Source organism: Nerophis lumbriciformis, linkage group LG14 (genome assembly GCF_033978685.3).
Source record: "Nerophis lumbriciformis linkage group LG14, RoL_Nlum_v2.1, whole genome shotgun sequence".
NCBI lineage: Eukaryota > Metazoa > Chordata > Actinopteri > Syngnathiformes > Syngnathidae > Nerophis > Nerophis lumbriciformis.
In genome coordinates this window covers 11,611,324-11,631,323 of record NC_084561.2, presented here as the reverse complement: position 1 = coordinate 11,631,323, position 20,000 = coordinate 11,611,324, and the positions used below count along the sequence as shown (strand labels likewise).

At 36.5% G+C, this 20,000-nt stretch overlaps 1 protein-coding gene across 1 annotated transcript; it reads left to right on the top strand.

Moving 5' to 3' along the window:
- The first annotated feature begins 871 nt into the window (after positions 1-871).
- On the top strand, positions 872-17,776 carry LOC133616713 (5-hydroxytryptamine receptor 3C-like). The gene is made up of 10 exons (XM_061976293.1): positions 872-901; positions 5,023-5,074; positions 9,737-9,900; positions 9,983-10,027; positions 10,111-10,217; positions 10,278-10,447; positions 14,376-14,545; positions 14,622-14,832; positions 17,239-17,454; positions 17,520-17,776. Exons 1-10 carry the CDS (start codon positions 872-874, stop codon positions 17,774-17,776), a joined length of 1,422 nt encoding a protein of 473 aa, XP_061832277.1.
- The last annotated feature ends 2,224 nt before the right edge of the window (positions 17,777-20,000 follow it).

Genomic DNA, 20,000 nt, shown 5'->3' with positions numbered 1-20,000 from the left:
TACAAATTGGTAATAAACAATCTTGTTCTATGCTCACTTTTATCACATCTAAACAGATCTTCTTCTTATTTACTCTCTATCGAAATGCATTAGCATCTATCCTTAAGTTGTAATAAAATCAAACATCTATTTTGACATGTGTTATTTAAAGTGGAATGTCTAAACTCAAACACAACTATTTAAAGAACACTGAACTCCACAGTGTTTAGAAATTAAATGTATTTTTCTATCTTAAGTCCTACAAATGTCTGTTTCAGGTTCAAACTCATTAAAACAGATTTTAGCAACTGTGAAAGCAATTGTTACAATTAAAAAATAACTGTTGACAAAAAACAAGACACAAAAAGCATGATTTAATTAAGTGAACTGCTATAAAACATGTGAAACAACCAAAACATTACATTTAATCTGTTTAATATTGACTATTCACACTCTTAAGATCCAAAAGAGACCCGTTGATAAAAGTAGCATTATTGCATAACTGAGCAATAAATTTATATTTTTTTTACTTTCAATGTTTGAAATATTTTAACAATTTCAGATCTATCTATTGATATGTAGTCATTATTTTGTTATGTTTCTTACATATTATGGTCTTTTTGTAAAAAATAAGTGTTTTCTTTTTGCAAATTACAAAAAATATTTCTTAAAAAAAATGAGTTGCAGAGTGGAATAGTTGAGTTTGGGAAATTACAAATACATGACTACATTGATTTTTAAAAAGTAGAATAAAAATGTTAAATATTTTTACTAGAATGAGAGATACACAAGTCTATATATATATATATATATATATATATATATATATATATATATGTTTAGTGGCAGTTTAACTTGTTTACGCTTATCAAAGCTCTGAGAATAATGCATCATGGTTTTCTGGCGACATCTGGCAGTTAAGGTGCACAATTACACCAAAACAATATTTTCTTGTTTTTCAATTGCCAAGAATGATATTAATTTGGTTTTCATTTAAAAAAAGGATTACAGTCTGTTTAAAAAAAATAGTTGTAATGGGAGTCAGTGGGGTTGAAATAATTCTTAAAGGGGAACTGCACTTTATTGGGAATGCTGCTAATTGTTCACAATTAATATTATTAGAGACATGAAGACATGTATTTTTTGTAATGCATTCTAACTCATAAATAAAAGTATGCTTACAATGGAGTCAATGGAAGGTCCTCTATTCCGCTCATAAAGCCCTCTATATAACCATTCAAAAAGTGCCAACAATATTCCATTTACCTGAATACTAACCTAGTATTAGTCATATTATTATTATAAGCGCTAATGCAGACAGGCTATTTTTAGCGTCGCCGTGATCACAAAGAGCTAACGAGCTTGTGTTTCTTTATTGACATCATCAGCTGGTGAGCTGCTTCCACCCCTCGTAGCTCGTTAATGTCATGATCCGTGGTCCATGTTTTGTGTTTTCGGTTAGTTTTGGACCCCTTTGAGTTCCTGTTAGTGCACCTCTGAGTTGGTGCACAAACTACCTATTATTTTCACCTGCCTCTTGTGTTCGGGACGCTCACCTGCTGCTAATCAGACATTATTTAAGCCTGCCTTTGCCGGTCAGTCGCCGTCAGTCGTCATTGTTTGCTTCACGCTACTGTCACCTAAGATTTGTTTGTTCATGCCACAGCTAGTAAGTTTTCTAGTTCATGATTCCAGTGCTAAGTTTTGCTTGCCTCCTAGCCCACGCTAAGTACTTAGCTTCAAGTGCGATCGACACCTTGTCCCTTCGGGTTGTTTTCTGTTTTGTACCTCTTTGAATCTTGTTTCAAGATTAAATCATGTTCCTACCTGCAAGTCCTGTCCAGAGTCGTCCGTTTGCATCCTGGGAGAACGAACCGTGCAGTAAGCCGCAACCAAACTGTGACAGTTAAAGTTTATTCTAGATCGTAAAAAATGCCTCTCACCTTGATAGTAGAAGGATGAGTACCGTATTTTCCGCACTATAAGGCGCACCGGATTATTAGCCGCACCTTCTATGAATTACATATTTCATAATTTTGTCCACCAATAAGCCGCCCCGGACTAAAAGCCGCGCCTATGCTGCGCTAAAGTGAATGTCAAAAAAACGCTGCGCTAAAGTGAATGTCAAAAAAACAGTCAGATAGTTCAGTCAAACTTTAATAATATATTGAAAACCAGCGTTCTAACAACTCTGTCCCAAAATGTACAAATGTGCAATCACAAACATAGTAAAATTCAAAATGGTGTAGAGCAATAGCAACATACCGGTAATGTTGCTCGAACGTTAATGTCACAACACACAACACACAAAATAAACATAGCGCTCACTTTCTGAAGTTATTCTTCATTCGTACCGGTAAATCCTTCGAATTCTTCGTCTTCGGTGTCCGAATTGAAAAGTTGCGCTAGCGTGGCTTCCAAAATGGCGGGCTCCGTCTCTTCGAAATCATCGGATTCAGTGTCGCTGTTGTTGTGCAGCAGTTCTGTGAATCCTGCCTTCCGGAAAGCTCGGACCACAGTTGTGACAGAAATATCTGCCCAGGCATTTACAATCCACTGGCAGATGTTGGCGTATGTTGTCCGGCGTTGTCTGCCCGTCTTAGTGAAGGTGTGTTCGCCTTCGGTCATCCATTTTTCCCACGCAGTTCGCAGTCGTGATTTGAATGCCCTGTTGACACCAATATCCAGCGGTTGGAGTTCTTTGGTTAATCCACCCGGAATGACGGCGAGTGTTGTATTTGTGTGCTTCACTTGTTTTTTGACACCATCTGTGATGTGGGCGCGCATAGAGTCATATATCAACATGGACGGAGCAGCGTGAAAAAAGCCACCCGGCCGCTTCGCGTAAACTTCCCTTAACCACTCGCTCATCTTTTCTTCATCCATCCATCCCTTCGAGTTAGCTTTTATGATGACGCCGGCTGGAAAGGTCTCTTTTGGCAAGGTCTTCCTTTTGAATATCACCATGAGTGGAAGTTAGCATGGCAAGCTAGAACCACAGTGAAGGATGACTTCTCATTCCCTGTGGAGCGAATATTCACCGTACGTGCTCCCGTTCCACAGTGCGGTTCAGTTGCTGTGAAATACGGTAGTAATCCGTGTGCGGATGGAGAGATTGCGTCTTTTTATGACCCGGATCGTTTAGTAGGAGCCATTTTGTGGTCTTTACAGATGTAAACAGGAAATGAAACGTACGGTGATATCCGCGCGTTTTTTCTTCTTCTTCCGGGGGCGGGTGAAGCGCTTCCTGTTCTATGGGGGCGGGTGAAGCGCTTCCTGTTCTATGGGGGCGGGTGCTTTCCTTGGCGGTTGCTTGCGTAGAAGAAGAAGCGCTTCCTGTTCTACCGGGAAAAAAGATGGCGGCTGTTTACCGAAGTTGCGAGACCGAAACTTTATGAAAATGAATCGTAATAAAGCGCACCGGGTTATTAGGCGCACTGTCAGCTTTTGAGAAAAATTGTGGTTTTTAGGTGCGCCTTATAGTGCGGAAAATACGGTATATAATCCGACAAGTTGGTCAACTTTGGCATCCAATTTAGACTCAGAGATGGCGAGAAAGACACAAAAAGACCCTTGGTTCCACCCCCTTTTTTCTTTGCAAGGATTATGAATCATTCTTCATCTAACCACACTGTAAAAACTGAAATCTAAGTAAGATTAAATATCTCAAATAAGGGTGATATTTGCTTATTTTCTGTGTGATAAGATAATTCTTCTCACTAAGCAGATTTTATGTTAGTGTTTTACTTGTTTTAAGGGTTTTGGTCCTAAATGATCTCAGTAAGATATTACAGCTTGTTGCTGAGATTTTATGACCTATATTGAGTAAAACATGCTTGAAACTAGAATATCAACTGTTGCAAAGCTGTGTCATCAACACTCACAAGTATAAATCTACTTTTTTAAAGTAATAATTTCTTACTTCAAGCATGAAAAAAAAAATCATGATGCCGAGCACATATCATTATGTCAAGATAATAGCACTAGCATTTATTTAATTTAAGAATATTTTTCAACATATTGAGCAAAAAGGTCTCTTTTTTTTTTCTACCAAGAAAAGTGCACTTGTTATTAGTGAGAATATTTTATTTATTTATTTATTATTATTTATTTTAAGGTATTTTTGGGTTCATTGAGGTTAGCTAATCTTACTTGTTTTGGAAAGTCTTGACAAGCCGAATTTTCTTGTTCTATTGGCAGATAATTTTGCTTAGTTCAAGTAAAATACCCCTCATTTTTGTATTTTTTTTTTCTTGTTTTTGAACACTGACTTTTTGCAGTGCAGGAATATATGAACATCCTAACAGTTGGCATCCCAGTGACAGCAGACATTGTACAGTAAGTCATTGTTTCATTTAGTTTGTTGACTCTCATGAAGGCTTCATGAGTAAAAATCAGTGATGTTGTCGAAGGAAAAAGCAAACGTTGTGATGCGTTTGTGAAATTATTGCTTCGCCGTATGCTCAAAATGCTAAAATACGTAAATATTACATGTTATTATGAAAGTGCCTGTTACTACAGTACACATAGAGGTAGAATAGAGCAGCTTCGATCGGCTCCATTGTTTTGCTCCCATTTATATACGAGTAAGAATGCATTAAAAAAAAACATGTGAGCTTGTCTTACATAAAGATTGTAAATGATAGGCATAATTCCCACGAAAAGTGCAGTTCCCCTTTAAGTTCGTTCTGACAACCTTAAAATCAAAATTACAATGCAATTGTATTTAATAAAACAAACTTGTCGAACATTCCCTAGCGACCGCTAACCTTAAAACTGGATCATATCACAAAATGAACACAGGTAACACCCGTTTTGGGGTGCACAGTACACTAATTCTGATGCACAGTGTGAAACTGGAGTCAGACGACCTGGATTGTTCTTGTTTACTTTATGTTCTTATTGTGTTGTTGACATCCGAAATGAACGTTTTCCATGCGAATCAGATTTCTGAAATGATTTTGGACCTTCTCTCCACTTCCACGGGAGCACCACACACGAGCACTTTTGACCCACTGTTAATGTTTTTAGTGCTGCCCGCAGAAAATCAAGTCTTCTGTGGTTCTCTTCATCTTCATCTCTCTCTTCATGCATGGTAAGAGTTTGAATTTTATGCAAATCTCCTGTTTATTTATGACTTCATGACCACACCATTGATCACTCGCTTCAGCAACAGACCAAATGGTTTTAAAGGTTCAGGCGCGCGACCCAATATCCGATAGAGATATCTGACAGATATCAGCAACCCAAAAAAAAAACAAGTATCGGATTATATTGGCTTGCACCTGAAAGCTCCGATACAGGCTTGTGCAAAACTGGACAGCTAGTTAACATCTAAATGTCCTCCAATAAGAACACAAGGTTGGTCTTTTCTTCTATTTTAATGAATTTAAAAAAGGTGAACCGAGTAGGCTACAGGCGAGTAGGAGCTAGCAGCTACGCAACAGCTAAGCGCTCAATAGCAAACAAGCTAGACATACATAACAAGTTAAGTTAAAGTACTTTCTGTCTTGCCTCTTGGTGAGGGCGGTTGCATTTTTCTCCGCTCCCTCCTTCCCTGCTTGCTTTCTTCGTTTTGTCTTGTCTGAACCTTTTTTGAAGCTTCTTTCTTTGCACTGTCCTCAAATCTAAACATCAAACATGGATATGATCAGCTGGACTCTCGACGCAATTGACAAAGTCTTTTCGACAAGGAAAAGAGGTTCGGGGGAGCCTGGCTGCCCTGATGGAACCATTGCTGCGGGGTACGTGAGAGACTCCTGGGATAAATAGAGAATCATGTGCCTCTCAGTCCTTTCCATCGAGGACGTGGAAGACATCTACCTATTTGAAACCGTGATCGCGGGGCACCTGCTGATTGGGCTGGGCATTGCTCTGGTGTATCGTCAAATTCAGAAGACGATGGCAGCCACTCAAGGAGCCCAACGGCTGTTCGTCGCAATGGAAGGATTGGGCCGGGCTGTGGGAACACAGACTGTGGCGATTTCTGATATGAATCGCAAAATGGATCATGGAGAAGCTTGCTGATAAGGAGAATTAAATTGAATTTGAGAGAACCAGCACGGACACATAGAGCAGGCAAGTCATTGTTTTGACTGCTCGAAGAAAAACAACATCCTAATCTACGATTTGACTCCCTCGAATGGCCTTGACGCAGGAACAGACTGTTCTGAAAAACTCCCCCGAGGACTCCTCAACGATGGACGCTTTTGACCTTCCTTTTTTTCAATAACACCTGGTGTCGAACTTTGAGATCGGCCCCAATCCACAAAAACATTTCAACATCTCACCCAAGTTAATTGGGCATACATGCACGCACCCGCCCCTTCCCCAATCAACGTCTTCACCACTGCTTAATTCCTCTTCGGGGTTATGGACGGCTGAGTAGCGCTTTATAGCAGCAGGCCGGCCTCCAGGGCCCCAAATCACCCCCCGCCCCCTCTGTTGCGAGTTGTTGTGATTATATGTATCATGTTTATGTGTGCTATGCTATGTGAGGTTTTTTCCTTGGACTCAGTCTGGACCCCTCCCGAGGGTCCAGCCTTAGACTAATGGTTTTTTTTACTCTTAGACTTAGACTTCCTTTTTATTGTCATTCAAATTTGAACTTTACAGCACAGATAAGAACGAAATTTCGTTACATAAGCTTTTGGTAGCAATAAGGTGCATATATAAATAAATATATATATATAAATAATATATAAATATTTATATAAAATAAATAAATATATACTGTATAAATATATATAAATAAATAGATTACTGTACAGATAAATATATTGCACTTTTTCACATGCGTCCAGGTTTATGGATGTATGTTATACTGTCTTTTTTATTCCAGCGAGTTAATCCATTTTGGGGGGAGTTGAGGGGATAATTTAATTATGATGCGTTCTTCCCCCCTTTCCCAATATCACCCTTTTCCCACCTTTTTTAAGGAGCGCTGTCAGTGGCTGATCCGTTGGCGGTCCCATCTTGTCCCCCTGTAACGTATATCTGCTCTTAGTGGGACTGTGCCGAAAATGAAATTTCAATTCTTATATGTCTTGTACATGTTAAAGAATGGACAATAATAAAGCATCTTGAATGATTGTCACACACACACTAGGTGTGGCGAAATTATTCTCTGCATTTGACCCATCACCCTTGATCACCACCTGGGAGGTGAGGGGAGCAGTGAGCAGCAGCAGTGGCCGCGCCCGGGAATCATTTTTGGTGATTTAACCCCCAATTCCAACCCTTGATGCTGTGTGCCAAGCAGGGAGGTAATAGGTCCCATTTTTATAGTCTTTGGTATGACTCGGCCGGGGTTTGAACTCACAACCTACCGATTTCAGGGCGGACACTCTAACCACTTGGCCACTAAGTGTCCTTAATTGAACAATATTTCAGTCCAAAACAACACAGTGTTCATTTAAGGCAGTTCTTCTCAAATAGTTGGGTGGACCCACTATTTGTGTGACCTTGTGGAAAATGCTTTTTTTTGCCATACCACAAAATGATGAAGAATATGTAGCACTTGGCTTGGGAGACAAGGTAAGGCTGGTGTGTTGTTTCCTTTCATGTTAATAAACTTACAATGTTATGCAGAGATATACTGTCAGGTTTAAGCACCGAACTATTTAATAAACAGAACAAGAAGCAAGGAATCAGACAGAGACAGAGTTCTATAAAACAACAATTTATAGACAAATGATACAATTTATAGTCACGGTGGAGAGTGAGGAGAGGGGGCGCAAAATATTTTCTTCGTCCAGAAAAATAATTGAGAAGCACTGATTTAAGGAAACTTATTAACGCATGTCTAGCTTCTGTGCTATTATGTGCTTAGCTGTTGGGTAGCTGCCAACAGCCCATCATGTTTACCTTGTATACATTTATTAATATTGAAGAAAATGGCAACCTTTTGTGTTTATTTTAGGACATTGAGATGTCAACTGGCTGTCCGGCAAGTAAAGGCGCTACATCAAACGATTAGATGCAAGTCGGTATATTCAGATACTCGTTTTTCTGCTGATATTGGACCGATATCAATATCACTTCAGGACAGACCGACTAATTGGCATGAGAGTGTGTATATGTGATATATACAGTGCCTTATGATAGAGTGTTAATATGGACACAGGACAATATTGGGGACCTGTACCAGAGAACTTTACATTTAAGCTAAAAAGCAAACTGGCCGGCATGCATAAAACGGCAATGAAAATCGTAGGGAGGAAAGAATATGAGCCTATACAGAGCATCTATGAGAAGGCAGTTAGGAAAAAAGCTAATAAAATTATTTCCAACTCACAACACCCACTCTTCCCTGAATATGGAACCCTGCCATCAGGGAGAAGACTCTGAGTCCCACTATGCAAATCTAACCGCCTTAAATTATCATTTGTCCCAGCCTCCATTAAGCTGACCAACAATGTGCAATAGAATGTTAATACATAGGTTAGCACTTTAGCACATAGCACTTTAGCACATAGCACTTTAGAACTAAGGACTTTAGCACACAGCACTTTATCCATGAGCTCTAGTGCAATGCACACTGGTACTTTATCTTTATCTCCATACTGTAGATTTTATGCCTATATCAAAGTGCCACCTATGTCTATCAAGCTCCATGTTCTGATGTTTAAATGTTAGTTGTCTGGTTGTGGTTGTGTCTGTGCTTGTGTTTTTGTTCTGTTGTTTTTGTGTATGTTAAGAAAGCAATGATGCACTGTGCCCAAGACAAATTTCCTCCACGGGGACAATAAAGTTGAACCTTGACCTTGATTTAAGAAGTTTTACTGTTCAATTAGAGACACTTACTACAAAATGAGGTGTTAATGACATTAGAGATGTCCGATAATGGCTTTTTTGCCGATATCCGATATTCCGATATTGTCCAACTCATAATTACCGATTCCGATATCAACCGATAACGATATATACAGTCGTGGAATTAACACATTATTATGCCTAATTCTGTTGTGATGCCCCGCTGGATGCATTAAACAATGTAACAAGGTTTTCCAAAATAAATCAACTCAAGTTATGGAAAACAAATGCCAACATGGCACTGCCATATTTATTATTGAAGTCACAAAGTGCATTATTTTTTTTTAAGATGCCTCAAAACAGCAGCTTAGAATTTGGGACATGCTCTCCCTGAGAGAGCATGAGGAGGTTGAGGTGGGCGGGGTTTTTGTAGCGGGGGGTGTATATTGTAGCGTCCCGGAAGAGTTAGTGCTGCAAGGGGTTCTGGGTATTTGTTCTGTTGTGTTTATGTTGTGTTACGGTGCGGATGTTCTCCCAAAATGTGTTTGTCATTCTTGTTTGGTGTGGGTTCACAGTGTGGCGCATATTTGTAACAGTGTTAAAGTTGTTTATACGGCCACCCTCAGTGTGACCTGTATGGCTGTTGACCAATGCATTGCATTCACTTGTGTGTGTGAAAAACCGTAGATATTATGTGATTGTTCCGGCATGCAAAGGCAGTGCCTTTAAGGTTTATTGGCGCTCTGTACTTCTCCCTACGTCCGTATACACAGCGGCGTTTTAAAAAAGTCATACATTTTACTTTTTGAAACCGATACCGATAATTTCCGATATTACATTTTAAAGCATTTATCAGCCGATAATATCGTCAGTCCGATATTATTGGACATCTCTAAATGACTTATTACGCATGTCTCAAATAGAGATGGGAGCATGTTTTTATGTGACTGACGACAGAGTACATAACGGTGACTCACCTTATCCATGCCTCGTGGTGTTAAAGGGTCATGCAACTCCATCATGCCGAACTGCTCTCGCCCCGATTCCCTCGCCCTGCTGGAGGCTCTCAGGCCAGTTTTCAACCTCAGCTCCATCCGACCCGTCGTGAACATTTCGACACCCACTCACGTCAGTATCGACTTCATCCTGGTCAACATTCTGGGGGTGGTAAGGCACAAATCATTGGTTACAAAACACAGTCACCATCGCTCTCAGACATCGTCTGACTGCTTGGCTTGCTTGTCTTTAGGACGAAAAGGCCCAGATCCTCACGACGTACATCTTCCAATACCTTGTGAGTGCGCACTTTCTAACCTGGTTACAACTAAACAAGAGAGTTTTGGGGGGTTTTTTTACCTTGGGGCTTCTGAGTTGCAGATATGGAGAAACGAGTTTGTCAGCTGGAACCCGACCGAGTGCGGCACAGAGTGGCTTACGGTGCCCAGAAAGCTGCTGTGGATTCCCGATGTGGTCATCAACGAGTTGTAAGTCGCCGTGACAAACTTTAAACACCAAACAAAAGGCTGATTTGAGTGTTCCGGCAGTATGGAGAGAAACTTGGCGCAAAAGCCGGCGTACACGTATCTGTTACACAACGGCACGGTGCTTGATGCACAGCCCGTGCGAGTGGTCAGCTCCTGTAGACTCGACACCTACACCTTTCCCTTTGACATCCAGAACTGCACGTTAACGTTCAACTCCTACCTGCATCGCAGTAAGTACTAACATCTGTCTGTAGTATCATTGCACAATGCTGCTCAAACCCGTTTCCACCAAGTACCACCTCAGAAAACACTTCCAAGTGCTAACATGATGACTAATATTGAAATACAGTAGCGTAGTAGGCATAGGTTCTATTTAAGTACCACCGTATTTTTCGGACTATAAGTCGCAGTTTTTTTCATAGTTTGGCCAGGGGGGGCGACTTATACTCAGGAGCGACTTATGTATGAAATTATTAACACATTACTGTAAAATATCAAATAATATTATTTAGCTCATTCACGTAAGAGACTAGACCAGTGGTTCTTAACCTGGATTCGATCGAACCCTAGGGATTCGGTGAGTCGGGCTCAGGGGTTCGGCGGAGGTCGAGACACACCCTACTCATCGTGTAAATAAAAACTTCTCCCTATCGGCGTATTACGGATACGGCAACAGCAGAAGTCACACTAATTTGCAGGTGTGTAATTTGTTGTGAGTTTATGCACTGTGTTGGTTTTGTTGTTTGAACAAGGTGATGTTCATGCACGGTTCATTTTGTGCACCAGTAAAAAAAAAACATGGTAACACTTTAGTATGGGGAACATATTCACCATTAATTAGTTGCTTATTAACATGCAAATTAGTAACATATTGGCTCTTAACTAGTCATTATTAAGTACTTATTAATGCCTTATTCGGCATGGCCTTATTATAACCCTAACCCTCTAACCCTGGCCCTAACCCTCTAACCCTGGCCCTAACCCTCTAACCCTGGCCCTAACCCTAACCAAATAACTCTAAATTAAGTCTTTGTTACTTAGAATATGTTCCCCATACTAAAGTGTTACCAAAAACATATAACTTGGTCTTGAATTTGAAAAAAAAAACCTACATTTTATTTTTCACTAAAGAAGGGTTCGGTGAATGCGCATATGAAACTGGTGGGGTTCGGTACCTCCAACAAGGTTAAGAACCACTGGACTAGATGTATAACATTTCATGGGATTTAGCGATTAAGAGTGACAGATTGTTTGGTAAACGTATAGCATGTTCTATATGTTATAGTTATTTGAATGACTTTTACCATAATATGTTACGTTAACATACCAGGCACGTTCTCAGTTGGTTATTTATGCCTCATATAACGTACACTTATTCAGCCTGTTGTTCACTATTCTTTATTTATTTTAAATTGCCTTTCAAATGTCTATTCTTGGTGTTGGCTTTTATCAAATAAATTTCCCCCAAAAATGCGACTTACAGTATACTCCAGTGCGACTTATATGTTTTTTTTTCTTCTTTATTATGCATAATATTTTGGCTATTGTAACATTACACACAGTTTGAACAGTAACACTGTGTTTTATTATCTAATTAAGATGGAGCCCGCGTTCTTAACAAGTGTATGTAAACTTTTGATCGCGACTCTATATGTATATATATAATTTGTAATATTCAACACGCTTTACCCTACTATATACAGAATTTAAGATAGTGAAATTAGGACTTTATTTTGATAAAATTCCACTCGGCATCCATCATCCATTGCACCGGTCACCTGGGGGGGGGGCACTGCTGCGGTCCCCTCCAAGGTTTCTCACTGCGTCCATTGGGTTGAGTTTTTTCTTGCCCTGATGTGGGATCTGAGCCGAGGATGTGGTTGTGGCTTGTGCAGCCCTTTGAGACACTTGTGATTAAGGGCTATATAAATAAACTTTGATTGATTGATAAAATTACTTCCTTTATGCTCATGAAATTTTTTTTTTTCTTTTAATGTTTTTTGCTTTAAACTATTAATGTTACAATTTTTTTCTGTTTATATTAAATCCCAACTTTATTCTCATAAAACAAAACTTTGTTCTTGTGATACATAAAAAAATGCCTGCCAAAATAAATATACGTGTTAACCCTAATATACAGAATTTAAGATCATAACATTAGGACTTTATTCTGGCAAAATTTCAACTTTTTTGTATGAATTCTCTAAAAACATATTTGTATTTTAATATTTTTATAAACCTGTAATAATACTATTTTTTCCCTGACTATTCTCATGTACCTTTTTCTTGTATTATTTTAACTTTATTCTTGCAATAGTACTACATTTTCTTGTACGATGACAAGTTTAATCGAATAAAATATATAACCTTACTCTCGAAAAATTTTGACTTCGTTTTCTTGTGATTTGTCAGAAACTATTTCTGTGTTCTTAAACATTTTTTGCCGTGATATACAGAATCAGAGATAATAAAATCAGAACTTTTTATGAAGTATATGACTAATTTTGTTCTTTTAATATTTCTACTTTATCCTATTTTGTTTTTTTACTTTTTTTGCAGTGTTTTCTGTAGGAATGATTCAGAATTGATTTTTGAGTCAGTATTCAATTAAGCGCCATGGTGGCCTAAAAATGTCCTTTCTAAATCCTAATAACACTGTAATAATCATGATTCAGATGTGACTCACATTTTTCCCGGCACCCCTAATATTTTGCCCTTATTCCTGCAACATTATAAAATGTTTCTGCAATATGACTTTATCCTTGTAATATTTTGCCTCTTTTCTAGCAATATTACACTTTGTTCTTGTAATTTTCACTTTACTTCATAAAATTCACAATTTATTTTCAGAATATGATAACATTACTCTGTTGTATTTTTTTCCTCCATATTGTGCCAATAATAGGATTCATAGTTGTCCAAATATTTGCAAATAAAAGGAGGATTCATTGACATATTCCTACTAATCAATGAACAAATGTTGTGGTTTATGATGTCGTGTTGGTTTATTATCTGCGGTTGCTATGACTGTGGCTCTATCCAGTGGTACAACAAAGAATCGCTTAACTAAGTGATTAGCGTTTCATTTTCCTATATTCAAACACAGTGTTACTGTTCAAACTGTGTGTAATGTTGCAGAGGCCAACAATATTATATATTAGGGCTGCGAATCTTTGGGTGTCCCACAATTCGATTCAATATCGATTCTTGGGGTCACGATTCGATTCAAAATCGATTTTTTTCGATTCAACGCGATTTTCGATTCAAAAACGTTATTTTCCCTATTCAAAAGGATTCTCTATTCATTCAATACATAGGATTTCAGCAGGATCTACCCCAGTCTGCTGACATGCAAGCAGAGTAGTAGATTTTTGTAAAAAGCTTTTATAATTGTAAAAGACAATGTTTTATCAACTGATTGCAATAATGCAAATGTGTTTTAACTATTAAATGAACCAAAAATATGACTTATGTTATCTTTGTGAAAATATTGGACACAGTGTGTTGTCAAGCTTATGAGATGCGATGCAAGTGTAAGCCACTGTGACACTATTGTTTTTTTGTTTTGTTTTTTATAAATGTCTAATGATAATGTCAATGAGGGATTTTTAATCACTGCTATGTTGAAATTGTAACTAATATTGATACTGTTGTTGATAATATTAATTTTTGTTTCACTACTTTTGGTTTGTTCTGTGTCGTGTTTGTGTCTCCACTCGATTGCTGTTTATTGCAGTTCTGAGTGTTGCTGGGTCGAGTTTGGTTTTGGAATTGGATTGCATTGTTATTGTATTGCTGTGTATTGTTTTGTTGGATTGATTAATTAAAAAAAAAAAAGTTTAAAAAGTTTAAAAAAAAGTAAAAAAAAAAAAAATTTAAACAAATAAATCGCTTTTTTAAAAATGAGAATCGATTCTGAATCGCACAATGTGAGAATCGCGATTCGAATTCGAATGGATTTTTTTCCCACACCCCTATTAAATATACTTGTAAACAAAACATCGGCCTTGTTTTTAATGAATACGTAGGCCTACTACGCAACTGAATTTTAATGTTGGTGTTTTTCTGAGGCGGTACTTGCTGTCATTTTCTTTTTTTGAGCGTTCCAAGGTAATTTCGTTGGAGTTTAAAGTCCCGATTTAAAATGTTTTCTTCCAGCATCTGCCATGCAGCTGGGACAAATATTCACAACAGAGAAAATACTGGAATTTTCCAAAGAAATGATCAAAACTAAGGGCGAGTGGGAACTCATTGGAATCGCAGCGTCTAAAAACCGACTACCATCTTCTGCTTCTGTTGGAGAGCATTATGACGAGCTTCGCTTCTTTGTAAGGAACTGTTTACTCTGTTTTCGACACAAAACTGTCATGACCGAGTCTCGCGGTATCATTTTGTGGACCACAGATCTCGTTACGACGCAGGTCCACGCTCTACGTGGTCAACCTGTTGATCCCCAGCTGCTTCCTCATCACCGTCGACCTCTTCAGCTTCCTGTTGCCTCCTCAGAGTGTGGACCGCTCCTCCTTCAAGATGACCCTCATCCTGGGCTACACCGTCTTTCTGCTCATCATGAACGACCTGCTGCCCATCACGGGGAACACCATACCTCTCATAAGTACGTCTGGGTTGTGCTCGCCAGTTGATGCGTTTCACGCACGGTTTACACACAATAAAACCTTCTTCTATTACAAGCGTAACGTTTTTTTGCGCTGTTAAAGATAATTATCCTAATGTTACTAATTAAATATCGTATTTTTTTTACAGCTTCATTTTTGTGAAATGTTTTTATTTTTCTTGTAATATGTTTACATTGAATTTACAATATCACAAAAAAAAATGATGGTAGTATTAAATCACTAATTCCCCCCATTACATTTTACTGGTAATATTATGATTTGGTGTAAAATTGGTCTTGTTTTTGCAAAATGTTATTTTATTCTTACAATATTACAGTGTGTGTTCTTGTAGTACTTAAACTTTATTACTATAAAATTAGGATTCATTTTTTTCTAATAAATCTATTTTATTGTGTAATTTACACTGTATTCTATTAATAAAAAGTCTGACTAGATTCTTGTAAAGTAAAACTTTTTCATTTCAATATTTCTCCTTTACAAATGTTTTGTTGTAATATGACAAGTCGAATCGTATGAAATGATCATTTCATTTTTAAAGAAATATCATTTTAAAATTATGACTTCAATGTTGTACAAATGGTCATGGTTTTTTTTTGTGCAATATTTTAACTTTATTCTCATAATATTACAGGGTGTGCTATTGTAATATTTGAACTTCAATCAAAATTAGGACCAAATTCAAAGTAAACATTTCGACTTCTCGTTAGTTCTAATTATTTTTGCTTGTAATAAAGTACCTTAAACTTGTATCATCACAATTTTTCTAGCTCAAAAAGGTTCATTATGTCTTTTTATTCATACACTTTACAATTTTCTTTTAATCAGATAATATGTTTAGTATAATGGATGGAATGTTTATTTCATAATTATTTACAGCATATTTTATTATTTATTTTGTATTTATTCCATCCATTATACTGAAAATATTGTCTCACCAGAAGGAAATTGATAAGAATACACTTTTTTCTGCTAATATTAAATTAAGCCTTCATTTTAATTGAAAACAACTCCTCTTAATATTCAGACTTTATTATTGTAAAAATAATAGTTTCTTTAAATTTCCAGTTTTACACTTTTCCATTTTAGACATTTTTTTTCCGGAAAATCTTAATTTTTTTGTACAATTTTTAACTGTTTTCGCAGAATATTTGTTTTCAATATTTTGAATAAGTTGATTGGCAACACTAAATTGGCCCTAGTGTGTGAATGTGAGTGTGAATGTTGTCTGTCTATCTGTGTTGGCCCTGCGATGAGGTGGCGACTTGTCCAGGGTGTACCCTGCCTTCCGCCCGATTGTAGCTGAGATAGGCTCCAGCGCCCCCCGCGACCCCAAAAGGGAATAAGCGGTAGAAAATGGATGGATGGATGGATGGATGAATTGTTACTACTATTTTAAACATCATAATATTCTGATGTTATTATTGTAATATTACCGTTTCTATAAACTTCCAGTTTTACAAGTGTGCACTTCAGGAATTTATTTTCAGAATTTTTTTTTTTTTTTCTTGGAAATATTTTAAACTGTGTTCACAATTTTCTATGTATGTTTTTCATTTTTGTACTAACAACAATTTTTTCATTTTAATATTCTGACTTTGTTATTCCAATATTACAGTTTCTATAAATTTCCAGTTTTACAAGTTTGCATTTTAGGAATTAATTTTCACTTTGTTTTTCTTGTCAATATTTTAAACTGTAGTCATTTACATATTTTTTTAAATATATTTTTTAATTAATTATTGTGTTACCACCTTTTTAATCATCATTCTATTGAGACTTTATTCTCATAAAATTACATGTTAAAAATCTGAATAAAAATAAATGTTATCATGAATCTTAAATGTATTCAAATATTACGGAGTTTATTCTTGCAATATTACAACTTTATTCCCATTTTAAATATATTTTATTACAATTTATTAAATGAAAATGTTTTGGGTTTTTTTTATGTTAAATGACGACTTTCTTCCAACACTTTGTCTCACAGTTCCACAACATTATTGTAGTTTCTGCCTGTGAAACTGCATATACTGCAGTATATTGAATGAAAATATGGAATGTGTTACTATTATGTTGTTACTACTACGAGGGCGACGACTTGGCTCTCTTGGTTGCTTTGTTGGGTCTGCTCCTTTCTCTGGCCATGCTCCCTCCACCCAAGCGGAAGATGGCGTGGCATGGTTCTGAGTTTTTTTCCCCCCCTTGGCCTAAGTCTGGACCCCCTCTCCAGGGGCCGAGGCTGATTTTTTTTTTTTCTCGTTTTTTCCTGTCAGCGATCCTGTTCTGTCTCCCTGTAATGTTTGTCTGCTCTTGAATGGGATTGTGCTGAAAATCTTAATTTCCCCTCTGGGATTATTAAAGTATTTCGGATTCTGATATGACAGACGTGTTCCTGTCCCTGTGCCTGGCTCTGATGGTAGCAAGCCTCCTGGAGACGGTGCTCATCACCAACCTCCTGCAGGGTTCCTCTCGCCACTCGCAGCTTCCCGGCTGGCTCCGACTGATCGTCATCAACATGTTGGGGCGCCTGGTGCTGCTTCCTCCAAAGTCGACACAAGCGGTGGTCCAAAACCCGTTCACGCTGGGTAAGAACGTGGGATGTCTTTCACAACCGTGTACACAAAACAGAGCGTAAGAAAAAATGAGAACTCACCTTCTGCAGAAGACGTGGAGGCGGTCAGTGGAGGAGCAGGTGTGGGCGGGGCCCTGAGAAAGCAGGGCGTGGTCCAGCAGGAGCTGAGGAGACTGGGGGAGGACCTCCGCGTCATCCGCCTGCGGTTGGAGCAGGAAGTGGCGGGCGACCAGAGCTCGGAGGAGTGGGTCCAGGTGGGCTTCATCGTGGACCGCCTGCTGTTTGCCATCTACATCATCTTCATATCTGTCAGCTTCCTCACCATCATCCTCATCTGGGTCAACTCATAAAACATGCTTTCACTTTCACTTTGTGTGCATATCACTTTGAATAGTGTCCCTTAGTTTTTTACATCCAATAAAACCAAATTGTATGCATATTTACTTCATTCTTATAATATTACAATGTTTTCTTTGGACACTAAATACATATATTTATTGAAATATTACACTTTTGTCCTCCTAGCATTCTGAATAAAATATAATAAAATAAGGACTATACTCTGGTTGATTTTTCTTGTAATAATTGTACTTTAAACGTGTAGTATTACACCTTTTTCTGCTTATATTAAATCATATTAAATTATTTTAATATTTTGACTAGGGAAAAATATTGTAATAGTTTTACTTTAGTCTAGTAATACTACAGTGTGTCTTCTGGTAATATTTAAACTTTATTATCACAAAACTAAAAATGTATTATTTAGATTTTTAATTGCAATTCTAAAACAAATGTTACTTGTTGTTTTCATGTATATCAACTCATAAATCATGGTTTTACTTTCACTTTGTGTGAGTGTGCATATCAGTTTGTTAATGAATTTAAAAATATTTTGACTTAATTATTGCAAAAGTACCATTTTTACATCCTAATATTAATCCAATAGATTTATGATTTTTTTTCATATATATATTATTATAATTCACAATGTTTTTTGAACATTAGTTACACTTTTTTGTAATATGACACATTTTACTTCTCAATTTAGAATCACAAACAAGACTCTATAATGGTTTATTTTTCTTGCAACAATTTACATTAAACTTGAAATATTACATTTCTCCTGCTAATATTAAAACATAACATTTTGTAAAAACAAAATTGTTTTAATCTCATAATATTTTGACTTTATTCTGGAAAAAATAGTGTTTTAGTTTTTTTACTTTAGTCTTATAATACCGCAGTTAATATATCAACTTTAATTTCCGAAAACTATTTAATTTTAATATTTTTTTAGTACAATTCTACAATTTAGTTAAACTTTTTTTTTTTGCCCATTTATGATGTCATTATTTAAGGTTCCATATATGTTTTGTCATAAAATGCTTCATATTGACATGAAATACTGACATTTCCAAAGTACAAGTTATACCTCTCAAATAATATTTTGGTTATGCATGAAAAAAATTAATAAAACATTTTAAAACACAACCTGTACTTACAGTAAAAAAAAAAAAAAAAAAAAAAAAAAACTTTTAATAATGTATTGTATTTGCTGTATTTTTTTTTGTAAATATGTAATCTTGTTCTCTTTTAGTTATACCATATAATTTTTTTTAATTTTTTTTTACAAAGCCAAGCCTATTAAGAATAATATTTGGGTATTTTTGTTTTCAGTTTTTTTTTCTCAATATATCAACTGAAAAAACATGACTTTACTTTCACTGTGTGAGTGTGCATATTTTGATTTAATTCTTGTAAAAGTCAAATGTTTACATCTAATATAAATCAAATATATTCATGCACTTCTACTACATTCTTAACATATTTATAATACATATTCTTTTGTAATATTTTTTTGTAGTTTTCTGAATTCTGGTTTATTTTTATCGGAATATTTTTAATTTTAAAAACGTGTAATTTTACACTTTTACTGCCAATATTAAATTACAGCATTTTGTAAAAAGAACAAAACAAAATTGTGTAGTTATTCGACCTTATTCTGGGAAAAAAATGAATAAATAAATACATTTTATAAAACTAGAATTTAATTTTATAAAACTAGAATTTAATTTTATAAAACTAGAATTTAATTTTAGTGTGTGAAGTTAAATCACATTTGGGATATGCATTGTACTATTAGTCACTTATTGTCATTTCTGTATTATTTTCTGTTAATATGTAATCTTATTCTTCTTTGGGTGACATTTATTACCTTTCAGAGGTCTAGAAAAGATTATTAATGTGCACTGTCCTTGTGAAAAACACCAAATGAGGAAGAACATTGCTCAATAATAAAATAATAATAGAGCACATAGACTGTAACTCCCACAGGTGATGGTGTTAAAAACAAGATGGCTGACTGGTTATTGGAGGTGTTGAACAACAGGTTGGTTGTTTGTGGTGCAGACGCAGCTGCCAACATGTTAAAGTCACAGTGGAACCCGCTTGAGTTGATTCCCGTTTATGTCGACAACACGTACATGTCGACTAAATCATCAAGTCCTGGTCCAACGTGGTCTTCGAATTATTGGGAAAAATAAAAAAGGGCCCGTTTAGTAACGATAGACGTCT

Excerpts from the sequence above, each read along its gene's own strand:
- LOC133616713 (XM_061976293.1), top strand. The coding sequence starts at position 872 with ATGGTTTTCTGGCGACATCTGGCAGTTAAG. Across the intron at positions 10,028-10,110 it reads CGTACATCTTCCAATACCTT|ATATGGAGAAACGAGTTTGT; the intron begins GTGAGTGCGCAC and ends TCTGAGTTGCAG. Across the intron at positions 17,455-17,519 it reads GCTGGGTAAGAACGTGGGAT|ACGTGGAGGCGGTCAGTGGA; the intron begins GTCTTTCACAAC and ends CTTCTGCAGAAG.